Source organism: Scyliorhinus torazame, chromosome 9 (assembly GCF_047496885.1).
Source record: "Scyliorhinus torazame isolate Kashiwa2021f chromosome 9, sScyTor2.1, whole genome shotgun sequence".
Classification (NCBI taxonomy): Eukaryota; Metazoa; Chordata; class Chondrichthyes; order Carcharhiniformes; family Scyliorhinidae; genus Scyliorhinus; species Scyliorhinus torazame.
Genome location: NC_092715.1, coordinates 185,190,823 through 185,204,845, shown reverse-complemented (window position 1 = coordinate 185,204,845; position 14,023 = coordinate 185,190,823). Strand labels below are relative to the sequence as shown.

At 45.4% G+C, this 14,023-nt stretch overlaps 1 protein-coding gene across 1 annotated transcript in view; it reads right to left on the bottom strand.

The window, feature by feature from the left end:
- Positions 1-9: 9 nt before the first annotated feature.
- LOC140430135 (low-density lipoprotein receptor-related protein 2-like) overlaps positions 10-14,023 on the bottom strand; it is an 80,692-nt gene continuing 66,678 nt past the window's right edge. The window contains 6 exon segments of the mRNA XM_072517646.1: positions 10-143; positions 1,199-1,321; positions 2,536-2,658; positions 4,133-4,507; positions 6,891-7,013; positions 13,121-13,243. Coding sequence (XP_072373747.1) covers positions 10-143; positions 1,199-1,321; positions 2,536-2,658; positions 4,133-4,507; positions 6,891-7,013; positions 13,121-13,243 — 1,001 coding nt within the window.

Here is a 14,023-nt window from a genome sequence, read left to right as displayed (position 1 = left end):
CTGCAAAATTCAATGGTTCAACTTGCCTTCACATGTCTTGTCAACCAATTTAAAACCGTCAGGGCAGTCGCATTCATAGCCAATGACGAGGTCCTGACAGATGTGGGAACAACCTCCATTATTCATCAAGCATTCATTCACACCTGCAAAAGCAAACAAATGAAAGTGAGCATCCTACTCGTTCCAGTCCACAAAAAAAAGTTTGCATTACTGTGTTACATTAGTGCAAAAATTATTAATTTATGGTTGAGGAATGGTGATGGCTTCTGTACACCAGTGACTAGCTGAAAAAGCCAATGTCAGTCAACTGCTAACAATTTAAATAAAGTTTACATGTAGAAGCCCATTCCAATTCTCAATACACACGAACATTTACAAAAGCAAAAATGCTACAGGGATGCTAATAAATACTCAGGTCTGGAACCATGTCTTGAGAGAAAAAAAACATTAATTCACTTTTCCACTGATACCGACAGACCTGGAGTGTTTCCAACCTCGCTGTTTTTAATAGTCAACATTTACAAGTTGATTTCTAAAACAAAATGTAACCAAAGTACAATTTTCACCAGGTCTACCATTTGATGGGAGTTTACTTATCAATGCCCAACTTCAAAATTGCTAATTTTGCAACTAAAATTTGAAAGTTAGAGTACGGCAATTAATAAAACGTTGAGAATGTTCTGAAATTAGTATAACATCTGTAAACATCACTGAAATAAACAGGTGGAATTGGTCTTTTGAAGCCCTGGCAGGAATGGAAAAAGGATAAATGAGCAACGACATGCTTAATAGGTGATCACACAAGGGTATTAGATGGCCTATTAAGGAGGGGGAAGCCTAGTGGAGTAGTGGTGAGGACCAGAAGCAAAGATATATTTCAGAAGATTTACTAATCAGTACTTGTCATACTAAGATACAAGTTAAATGCTGAAGCCCATTTAATACGAGAGGATGTTTAGCAACAGAATCAGAATGGGAAATGAATATATGTGTATTGCATTCAAATTAGTTCAGAGCTAACTGATATCAGCAAGATTCTTCTCAAATTGCCAAACCAGTGCACCAAAGAGATAGTTCAATTTGACATGTCAAGCTCACATTTACATTTACAATTATCTAGAACATTTAAGCCATGAGAAGTCATACAAGTGGGGCCAGAGTTTCAGATCAACTTTACCTTTAGCCCTAAAATACTTACTACATTTGCCCACAAGTTCGTCACTCCAGTCCTTGCAATCTTTTTTATAGTTACAGACTTGAGAAATGTTTATGCATTCACCACTTTGACACTTGAAGTCCATGGGTCCTGCACACTCAGCAACTGCCAAAATTAAATCATTTTATTACAAACATGTATCAAAACAGGTTATAGCAAATAAACACCCTGGGAAACATACTTCCAACAATCAACTAACTATACCCCCTCCCCCGCAATGAACACGGTCACAAACATCCCCCACCTTTTCACATCCCTGCTGAGCCCCTTAACTCATACTTTCTCTCTCTTAACCACAGGAAGTCGTACAGGTCACCCAACCATGCTACTACCCCTAGTGGCAATGCCGACTGCCACTCCAGCAAAATTCACCACCATGCAATCAGAGGCGAAGGCCACGACATTGGACTTCCTCTCTCCACGAGCCGAGGCTTTTCCGAAACCCCAAATATCGCCACCAAAGGTTCCGGGTCCACCTCTACTATCTTGGCAAAGACTGCGAACACTCCCGCCCTGAATCTTCCCAATTCTTCGCAACCCCAAAACATGTGCGTGAGATTCGCTGGCCCCTGCCCACACCTTTCACTCATCTGCTATCCCCTGAAAGAACCCACCCATTCGCCAGAGTCATATGCACCCTGTGCACCACCTTAAACTGTATCAGGCTCATCCTTGCATGAGAGGTCCCGTTTACCTTTCGCAATGCCTCACTCCATACTCCCCAATGATCTCCCCTCCCTCTTCACCACCCGCTCACCTCTCTGCTCCCCCAGCCACTTGTATACATCCCCAATTCTTCCCTCCCCTTCCACATCCGGAAGCAGCAGTCACTCCAGCAGGGTGTATCCCAGCAACCGAGGGAACCCCCTCCAGACCTTTTGTGCAAAATCCGTAACCTGCAGATACCCGAACTCCCTACCCCCCGGCAGCTTTACTCGCTCCCTTAGCTCCTCCAGACAGGCAAACCCTTCCTCCAAATACAAATCCCTCACCTTGACCAGCCCCACTTCCCTCCACCTCCTAAATACACCATCCATCCCCCCTGGCTCAAACCCATGATTCTCAGTGGCGTTAGCACCCACATCCCTTCCATCCTAAAATGCCTCCTCAGCCGATTCCATATCTTCACCGTGGACTGCAACACTAGGCTCCCCGAATACCTACTCAGCCATTGGCAATGCTGCCATCACCATAAGTCCTCAAACTAGACCCCTTACAAGATTCCTCCTCCATCCTAACCCACTCTACCCACCACCACCGCACTTGTGCCAAAATTAATCATGAAGTGAGTTTCGAATACATGATAATTGTTTACTTACTCTTCTTGCAGTAGATTTCATCACTACCATCTGAGCAATCACCAATTCCATTACATTGATTACGTTCAGGGATACAGCTGCCATCACTGCATCTAAAATGATCTGGCCTACATGTCAGAGGTGCTAAAACAAAAACAAACATGCACATTACAATTTTAATTAGGTCTTTCATAAGTACATTATAAAGCAAATTTGTGGACAATGCTACAGTACAGCCACAAGTCACCTGATCAAATCCAAACTATTCACTGTGTCCTTCAATGTTTTCCCTCAAGCAGCATATATAATGACAGATCAGTTGGCTTTGCAGGGGTACAGAGGAAGCTACAGGTTATAATCAGAGTTCATGGGATCAAATATGGACCAAAAAGATAGCTTGTAGTGGATAAGTCAGATTTATGTTCTGCAGAATGGCCCAAATTTATGCAATGGTTGTCTGAATAAATCTAACCCAATGCATGGTTAGCAATCAAGAATGTATAGCAGAATTCTGCACTGTTTGATGTAGTTTGTGAAGCTAGTATCCAACTTTCAATTGCTACTGCATTCAACGATCAAACTAGTTTGATTTACTAAATTATGAAACAGCAACACTTTTTGATGGCAGAGTTGTTCCACAACACTGGTCTCCTAGTTGCAGTCTGAAAATCACCTCCAATGATTCATTTGTCCAGTTATCTCTGGGTGTCCCCAACGTTGCCCCTCAGTAGCATTGGAAAAGAAAAAAAGTGTTGCTTTTGACACAAACACTGATGACTCCCAGCTTCTTCACATGAACTCAAAACCCCTCCAATATCAAAAATCATCCAGACTGATTCACAGATGTCTCATCCAATACTGTATGCTTATGGTCCCCACAACAAACTCATTCATACCAATTGTCTGCGACTGAGCTAGACCGTTTACAACCTTGTCATTTTTGACTAAGAGTTCCATGGAGGAATACTTTCACCAAGACAACTTGCAACTAGTGTCACTCAACTCCATCCCGACTTGGTGATCCTACAGTCATCCTGACTTGAAACGTTAGCTCCTTTCTCTCTCCATAGATGCTTTCAGACCTGCTGCAATTGTCCATTACTGTTTTTGCTTCAGATTACAGAATCCACAGTAATTTGCTTTTATCCATCCCTACTCCGCTCATCTGCTGCCAAGCCTTCATCCATGCATTTGTTACCTCTTGTTCCAACTTTAAACTTGACCTTGGAGGCATGTGGCAAGGTGTAAATACTGACCGAAGAGAAAACTGTAGACAATGTACACATTTGTATTGTACTACCATGATCATTTGCTCCGTTCTTTTTGGTACATAAACCATACACATTGCAACAGGTAGCACCGGGTTGGGAATTACTACGGCGACTTGAGAAATCTTGCCACATCCACAATATCCATTTGGGAAATAGGTTATGTGAAACAAAAATTCAAAGCAAGTACATTGCTCGAGTCTAGAGTCAGATGAAGCAAACTTTACAATACTGGCAGCTTAAGTGGTGCAGGATCAGGGAGTGCCAATAGCACCAAGTTCCTTTATATGGTGCTTAAAAGATGAACAAAAAAAATCAGCACAGGAGTTCTATTATTGAAAATAACTTACGGCAGTTGGCTTCATCACTTCCATCTTTACAGTCAATATCGCCATCACAGTACCATTTGTGGTGGATACATTCACCTGAACCACAACGAAGATCACTTGGGGAGCAAGTGACAAGTGGAGTGGTCGTGATCCCACATCTGTCCAGAGCTTCATCAGATTGATCAGTGCAGTCTACATTGTGGTCACACACCCAACTCGAGGATATACACTCTGAAGAATTACTGCACTGAAACTCATGTGGGCCACAGGAAAGGGGAGCACAGTTTTTCTCATCACTTCCATCACCACAGTCATCATCACCATTGCAGATAAATTTCTTGGAAATGCATCTGCCACTGGTGCAAGTGAACGTAGCCAGACTACAAGTAACATGACCTGAAAAAAAAAAAGACAAATTAAAACAGACATTTCTAAGGCACAAACCTTTCCAATTGCAGAACCATGACTGAAATTCAAGTGTTAAATTTCATTCCCCAACAGAAAAATCCAGTTTAAATATACGGAACCATTTTACTATTAACCACAGTTGTGAGTGCGGAGAATAATTTTACACTCTGGGTAAAGTGTGTTTACACAGGTTCAGGATACAAGACAATGGTGAAACAGTGTCAGTCAGGAGACAGTGGCAAGTCTAAATCAAAATTCTTTATCGCCACTATTTCATGGGAAGATAGAAAGATAACTTTAACCAACCAAGTTATCCAAGACCTATCTACCAAGCAATATCGCCATAGTATATGCCACACTCCGCATTCCATGAAAATTTAAAATGCTATGTAACACTAACTATATCTTACCAAATTGATGAGAATTTAGGTGACAAAATTAATTGATGACGGAAAGGCTGTGAATGTTGTCTACATGGACTTTAAAAGTCCCTCATGGCACACAGGTACTGGGCACGGTAGCACAGTGATTAGCACAGTTGCTTCACAGCTCCAGGGTCCAAAGTTCAATTCCCAGCTTGGGTCACTGTGCGGAGTTTGCACTTTCTCCCAGTGTTTGCGTGGGTTTCCCCCCGGGTGCTCCGGTTTCCTCCCACAGTCCAAAGATGTGCCGGTTAGGTGGATTGGCCATGCTAAATTGTCCTTAGTGTCCAAAATGTTATTGGGTTACAGGGGTAGGGTGGAGGTGTGGGCTTAGGTAGGGTGCTCTTTCCAAGGGCTGGTGCACTCGATGGGCCGAATGGCACCCTTCTGCACTGTAAATTCCATTCTATAAATGTAAAGTCGCATGGGATTCAGGGTGTACGAGCTGGATGGATAAAGAACTGGCTTGCCAACACGATAGAGAAGCAGTGGATGGGAGTTTTTCAGAATGGAGATCTGTAACTATTGGTGTTCACAAGGATCAGTTGTTAGTAATAATATAAATGATCTGGAGGAAAAGGTAGATGATCTGAATAGTAAGTTTACCGATGATACGAAGGTAAGTGGAGTTTCAGATAGTAAAGGGCACAGTCAGAGAATAAAGCAGAATATAGGTAGATTGGAGAGATGGGCAGGAAAATGGCAGATGCAGTTTAATCCAAATGCGAGGTGATGCATTTTGGAAGACCAAATTCAGGCTTGAATTACACAGTAAATGGCAGAACCCTCAAGAATACTGACATTCAGGGTCTATAGTCCATAGTTCCATAAGTGGCAATGCAGGTGGACAAGATGGTCAAGAAGCCATGCAGCATGCTTGCCTTATTGGCTGGTGCATCGAGTACAAGAATTGGCAGGTCATTTTACAGTTGTATAAAACTAGTTAGGCCACATTTGGAATATTACATGTAGTTCTGGTCACCACACTACCAGAAGAAAATAGGTACTTTGGAGGTTCGCAAAGAAGCTTTACTAGGATGTTGCCTGGTCTGGAGTGTGTTAGCTAGGAAGTGAGGTTGAATAAACTCGGATATTTTCTTTGGAAAGTTGGAAAGGCAGAGGCAGAGGCGTGATCCGATTGAGGTATATAAAATTACGAGGTACAGACAGGGTGAATAGTCAGCAGCTTTTTCCCAGGGTGGAAGACAAGGGGGCACAGGTTCAAGGTGAGGGGAAACTTCAGGGAGATGTGCGGGGAAAGTTTTTCGTGCAAGAGGGTGGTGGGTGCCTGGCAGAGATTTCTAGTGGAGTGGTGGAGGCAGGCACGAGATTTAAGATGCACCTTGAACAGGAATGGCAATGGAAGGATACAGATCATTTGGGGCACCTAGATTGGTGCAGGCTTGTGGGCTGAAGGGTCTGTTCCTGTGCTGTAATGTTCTTTGTTCTCAGATAACAGTATCCTTAACTGTAATTTTGTAATCCTATAGTTTAGAGGTTGCATTAGTGGACTAATAAATCCAGACAGAATTAAAATGTTCAAACAGAATTGTTCTAAACAAAAGACCATGAAGCTGCTGAGTTCTTGAAAATGTCCTTTAGGAGGAAGAAACCCTGACAATACAGATGCAACTGGTTGGCTCTAATTTCTCTAAAATGACCTACCAAGTCGCATCAAAATCAGTAGCAGCAGCACTCTCTATTGACCTATCAAGTCATGCAGTTAAGACAATGGGGATGGGCAGCCAGGGTGGTTGAAGTGGGAAGCCATTTTGACAAAAAGAAAATCTCTCAAGAAATACATCTTTGTTGCAACCTGGAACTTTGAAAAGGGGCGGGGCCAGGGAAGAGTTGGAGGGAACACAAGGGCCAGCAGGAGCGAGAGAGAGAGAGAGAGAGAGAGAGAGAGATCGAGATTGATCTCTTGGGTCATTTCCTGCTAAACTTACCACAGTTTTCTTCATCATCACCATCATCGCAGTCCCGTACTCCATTGCATTTCCAAGAATCTGGAATACACTGGAGAGATCCAGAGCCACATTTAACTTCACCAATGGGGCAGATTCTCAGGTCTGAAATGAGTAACCAAGTCTCAGTTAAAAGTGATCAGCTTACTTGCCGACAGGGTAGGCCTGATTCACTATGGACAAAATTATAGGAAATTCAGACAAAATGAAAAAACAATGTCGGTATGATGCTATTCTTGAAAGTCAGCATTGATCCCATTCTTTCCTACCTAAAGTGTTGTACAAGCTTTGAATTTTTCACATCCATTTGTTCCCATTTATTCATCCCAATCCCAGTTGTGCTTTGACCTTTTTCCCACTACACATTTATAGTTTCTGCAGTAACAAACTAGTCAGCAGGTTTAGAAAATATCTGATGCCAGATCTCTTAATTCATTCTCACCCCTCCTTATTTTAACATCTCAAAATTGCAGATGTGGTTTCTTGTTAAGTGCAAGGAAATATTTGGTACAGCTACAACTGCAGATGATGGCTGCAATTTAACAGAAAAATGTCTACATGCCAATTGGCAGTGGGTTCCTCGACAGCCACATTGGCATGATCGCAACCTATATTTAAGACATCTAGTGCTGGAAGTGAGCACCCATGATCACCACCATTACTGGCTGCATCACCACCTGATTCATGCACCTCAGTATCTCACTGCTAAGGGGGGGGGGGGGGGGGGGTACTACTTTTAAACACTCCCTCACCACTCACTCCAGTCAACACAAGCATGGCAACATGTAAACCTGCCCCTTGCTTTGGGGACACCAACCTGACCAGGCTTCAACACTGTGGATGCTGGACAAGACATCCTGCTCCTAGAGGAGGGTCGGAGGATCACCAATACCGCCTTGGAGCTGGTTGCTGCAGCCAGCATGACCAGGAGGACCAGTGTCAGAAGACAACCCAAGGCCTCCAGCATTGAGCTGCAAGGGCAAGTTATCCCCGTCCCACAAATCACTGGCAGAGACCTCCCACCCACCCCGCAACCAATCCGACTGCTTGTTCCTTAGAACCCCCCGCCACCCACCAGCACAACCCCTTCTATGTCCAATTGTGATGTCCACATGCCACCTTCCATAGACCCCCACCAATCCATCAAGCATGTCACTCACAAAGCCCTCTTTGTCCCTGGAGAAGATGGCCTGTTCCTGCTTATTATGGGCTAAGATTGGGGGGCGGACCAGAGATTAAAGTTCTCACCCCCTAGGAGGAACAGGCCCTGGAAATAGCAGGGTTGGCGGAGGAGAGCGGTCACTGACAGCGACGTAGAGGTGGGGAACCAGGGCCCCTTCTGTGGGGAGTTGTTCACGTCAGACAAACTCACTAACCACGTTCACAGGATCCCCACCCAATGGGGTCAGGCCATCTGGAGTCAATCCACCCCACCCACCCCCCCCCCCCCCACTCCAAGAGACCACCACCACCACTGCAGAGGAGCTCGCCAAGGAGACCACCATCGATGTGTAACAGCTATCACCCAAACCTTCCACCAGCACACAGGGATACACCTCAGTGGACAATACGAGTGGACAGGCTTCTGGGGCACAATCTGTTAGAGCCCCATAGTTGCTGTTGCACATCAGGTGGAGGCAGGAACATCCAAGGGAGTCCGCAGTCGGGAGGGCTGTTGGGTCCCAAGACTCAGCTGGGTCCCAGTCAGATGGCGAGCCTCTGAACAAGGTTATCCCAGAGCTGAAGATGCTAGGACAGGGCCATGAGATCCAGGAGGGGATGTCAGCGACATTTCAGTGGGTGCGTGCATAGCCAATTGGAGTCCCAAAGTCTACGGACACAGCAGATGCCAACTATGCATGGCACAGGCCAACACTGCTAGGAGTGGCAACCAGAGTGGAAAGTCAGGAAGGTTAACAAGGTTAACATCTTGTGCATTGTCCAAGTCAGCACGTCTATATCATGTCCCAGTCATTGAGGAACATGTCCCATATGCAAGGGGACATTGCGGAGGTACTGCAGAGCATGGGACCAGTTACTGAGGAGCTTCAATACCATGGTGCAGATGGGTAGGCACCAGGACCAGCAGAGCCAAATGACCAACTGCTGGCGCTCACTCCAGCTGCTCCTCCATCCCAAGGCCCTATAGGTACATCAGGGAGGAGGAATCACTGGAGGTCAAACCAGGGCCTGCCACCAAGGCGATGAAAAGATTCCAGTTCTTCCAAATCGCCTCCTGCCACTGCTGCATCTCATGGGCAGTGGGCAGAACAGGGTGGCACAAAGCCTGTGACAGCAGTAAGGTGGCCAGTGCCTTTCCCCACAGGACATCTGCCAAGGCATCAAAGACCATAGGGCACAGAAAGCAGCAGGCTGCCTCCACCTGTGTATCCCATCAACGCACCTAGATGCAGTAGACCAAGAAATATCTAGTAAAACGAGGAACAGGAACACAAGTGGGCACTGGTTGGGACAGGGGAAAATCACTAGTTAGGAAAAATGGAAATGTCCAATGCAAATGTACATTAAAACATTACACTTTAAAAACGTTACACTGGAGGCACATGTAGTCTTACATCTTCAGAGCAGGCCTGCCTGCCTGAACCCATTGCCTCAGGACAGTGGTCGGAGATCAAATATCCCCAATGCAGACAATGCTCAAGGAGGATGGGTGTGAGTATGCTATCAAAGGAGTCAGACTTAAGCTTGGGGAGGAGCACCAGAGCTTACCTTAAGCGAGTTACCACCGCTCCCCTGCCGTGTATAATGACCTGCCGACAGGCCCATCACCCTGGGGTGTGTTATACTGATCCTAGGAGTGGTAAAGGTGGCAAGAGAACAGACAAGGCCTTTTCCAATGATAAGCATGCAAGGATGAGGGCCCCACTGGTCCTCAGCACATTAGACTCCTTTACTGGCATCAACTGCCAGGACCTCAGCAGGTACCCATCCACAGGAACCAGTCATCCTGGAGTGAAGATGCCAACGATCTAAGTGTCCCAGGATGTAGCGGTCAGTGCTCCCAGGGACATGTGCACGATTGGATGTGCTCATCACATACCAGGTTCAACATTCAGGGAGTGGAACCCTCGTGTTAATGAAGGGCACTCCCTGATGCATGCAAGGTGGCATGTGTGCCATCAAATTGCCCCTGGATCTGGCACATCCTGGTGATGGCAGAGAATCCTGCAGCCCTGGGATACATGACCTCTCAACCTTGTGGGACTGACAAATCAGCCATATTGTTATATCTGCAAGGAATTAGAGGAGAGCCCTGACAATCAGTTAGGGCTTCCACCCCAGGACCCTCAAATCCCCAAATGTCCTGCCTTCTCAGTGCCAGCCAGCCAGCTGTGCTGGAGAACCTCACTCTGCACATGCCCCCTAGCCACATCAGGAGCTCCTACACCCCACATGGGAACTTTAGGAGACCATGCTCAGGTGCCCTTCCCTGATCCACAGTCCCCCAATGGCCACGAGGATATCGCCAGTGCTGAAGCCCACAAGTGTTTGGATTGTTAGCAATGGTGCTGAACGCTTCCTAGAGTTCAGTTTTCAAAGTTTGATTAAAATGCAATGATCATAGTCTGAGACATAGCACGTGTTCCTACGAGAAGTCACTGTGAAGTGCCCAGCTGTGAAGCTCAAAGCTGCTCAGTCAAAAAAAAGTGACCATCAGCATATAACTAAGAACAGGGCTCAGTCCTGATTGGTACATGTACCAAAGTACAGTGAAAAGTATTTTTCTGCGGCCAAGGGAACGTGCACAGTGCATACATAGTAGACAAAAGAATAATCGACAGAGTACATTTGAGTGGTACATCAACAAAGTGAGTGGTTAGTGTGGAACAAGGCCAAACAAGAGCAGCATAGGGCGTCGTGAATAGTGTTCTTACAGGGAACAGATCAGTCCGAGGGAGAGTCGTTGATGAGTCTAGTAACTGCAAGGAAGCTGTTCCTAAGTCTGCATGTGCGCATCTTCAGACTTCTGTATCTTCTGCCTGATGGGTCTGGAAGAGGGCAAAGCCTGGGTGGGAGGTGTGCGGTCTGCCTTTCTGGAGGCAGCAGTGCTGTTCAGGTTTCAAGGAATTTTGTGTAGGACAGACAGGCTGCAGCTATAGTTGTCCCATTATGGGTATCCACAATATTTAAAGATGGCTTGAAGGCCTCAGAAAAGCACCCCCCACCAACCCCAGGAGAGATCCCAACCTTTAATGCTTCAGTCCCTGCCTACCAGGTCCAACACCTCATCCTCCCTCCCAACTGCACCCCCCCCCCCTCCCCCCCAGAGCACTGAGGCAGTAGCTTCAGTGCCCCTGAGCTGCATGCTGGAGAAATGGAAACACCTACTCACCTCCTCAATTTCCCTCAGCAGCCATTGTGCCAGCTTTATGTTTTTAAAACAGACTAAACACCATTAATGTTTTTAAAACAGACTAAACACACCAGTGTGAATTCATGCTGGGGAGCTGGTTAATTCCCAGAAGGCCATCACAATCTACCTCAATCTGGTATTTAATCTTACAAACAAGATGGAAATGGAGTCAAATATGCTCATCATATTTTGAGAGTGATGCAGATCTCTCCATCAGGAGCATGCGAGTTAGACAGCAAACACACCTGGTGTGGATTTCACTTTTGGCCTTTCTAGCTATTTAACCGGCACACCCAGATGCACGCTAGGGAGGTGCGGGAGAGAGGGGGTGAAAGTTATTAAATCGTGCCCAATATTAGCATTATATAGCAGTGTTTTCCAAACTTTCCCAGGATCCACTTATGCCAGCTGACTGACCTTCACAACCCACACCCTGGTCACTTATCTTTAATGCGAAAGGGGAGCCCGCTTGGTCTTCAATTGCACTTCACATGAGGGCAATGCACATTTGAATGAAAATCACTTATTGTCACAAGTAGGCTTCAAATGAAGTTAGTGAAAAGCCCCTTTTAGGGTCCAGGTCTCAGGTGCAGACTTCAGCCAGCTCCTTTGTGCAGTCTCCATCTTAGTGCCAACAGAAAATCCAACCTCGCACAGCATTGTTGTGAAGGGCAATAGCAATAAAACACTTTATTCAGGACTGTATTCTCCTGGGACATGCTTCTCCAGAATGCTGACAGCTTAGTTTGATTTGTGTATTTTTAATGAGCTAGCACAGAACAGGTATAGCAGCAGATTCTTTTCATTTAGAGTCAGCTGCAAGTTAATAACTAACCCTGGGGTCTCAGTCTCAAAAAAAAAAGTGAATTTTTCACCCCTCATTTCTTTCAATCTGAAATTTCTTATTTGCCAGTACATCCCGACTTGCAACACATGGGCTTTGCGTTTGCACAATTGACAAAACCAAACCTCCCAAGTCAACTTTCTTCTTTGTAGGCTGTTAATCAGACACCCTCAGCTCTGTACAGACCCAACACTAGCACTGCTTTGTCCTGCCCTGGGCTCTCCCGAGCAGCTCTCTTCAGCAGATTCAGTTATGAGATCCTCGCCAGAAGATCCAGTGCGTGTGTCTCTGGCCTTCTGTCTCTTGTATGAAAATGATTTATCTGCATAGTAGCTTGAAAATGGAAGCAGCTCTCCATGGTGATTTGGCACCAAAAGCACATACATACAGGACAGTTGTCACAACATGCAGGGCATGTGACCTGCACACAGCTGCTTCGGAAAACTGCACACCGCCTCCTTTCCTGCTCACGAAAGGCAGCAACCACGCCATTCTCAACAAATGTATCAATAGCGGGCATTGGGTGCTTCTGCAATCAGGACCACACTGGAAAGTCACAACTGATCACCCCGCACCCGTCCCACAAGCCCTGACTAACACTTTTAGACAATCAAGGAAAACCAAGCTGTAGAATTTTAAATCAGTAATCGCAACTTTAGCCGAATGGGTTTTAGAGAGAATGACAGATTGTACCATCTATGGCCGTTAACTGGTTGCAGGTGGTTTGGGGGGCGGGGGAGGGTGAGGAAAGAGGGAGGGAGAGGAGAGGAGAGAGAGAGAGAGAGAGAGAGAGAGAGAGAGAGAGAGAGAAAGAGGAGGAGGAAGCACAAGCAACATAGTGAAGGGAAGCACGTTAGATGTAGAGGCGCAGGTTAGCCTTGTTCAAATACACACTTGAAGCTTGCTTAATCCATGCACACTCCCATGTTCACAAGCAGCAAAATCTCATTTGGTTCTTACAATAGGCAAGTCCCTCTACGACCAAGCACTTACAGCAAACTTCTTCACTTTCATCTGATCCATCACTGCAGTCAGCTTCACCATCACATTGCCACCTCTTAGGTATACATTGCCCATCATTGCACTTGAATTCTATCACTCCACAGGTAGTTTTAACTGGTTAAAACAAAATATTTATAGTTAGAAACATGCATTGATTGAAAATTAATATTCTCACTGATGAGCAGTTTAAGGAATGAGTGTTCTCTTCGGATGAAACATTCAATTGAAATCATCTACTGCACCCTTAGTCCAGTTTATTTATTCCACAAGTAGTTAAATAGAGAAATGTTTTCAATGCAAAATTGAAGTTGCAAAAGATTGCATCAAATTGGAAATTAACAAGTAGTATTCAATTCGGCCTTGCTGTCAAAATCTTGTGGTAGGTCAACTCCGCTTGTGTAACAGAAAAAAAAACTACTGGGCTACAACCAGGCTTGACCCAGTCCTTCCACATGCACAGCAAGAACAGGTGATCACAAGCAGAATCTATTCCCTACCCCTCCCTCCCAGACCTAACTGAGCTATATAGTGTTACCTGCGTGGTCGATAACATGTGTTACTCAATCCTTGGCTGATGGCGAGGTCCTCTGGATCTTGTTGAAGACTCAAACTCGTCCAGTAACAAAGGTTTATTGAGTAATTATAACTATTAATGCGCAAGTTCTTTACCTTGACATGGGAACTAGGAATTGGATAACAAGATTTAACAATTGTAACTAAATGTAACTCCACTATGTGATTCTGATGTTTCCCTGTTCACAGCACACCCGAGAGAGAGAGACACAGAGACCCCGTGTGGCTGCCCTTCATACCCGTTGGTCCAGCCCTCTGGTGATCATGTGGTGCTGCTATCTACCCATTAACCCCTTGTGTGCATGCACCTACAGAGATCAC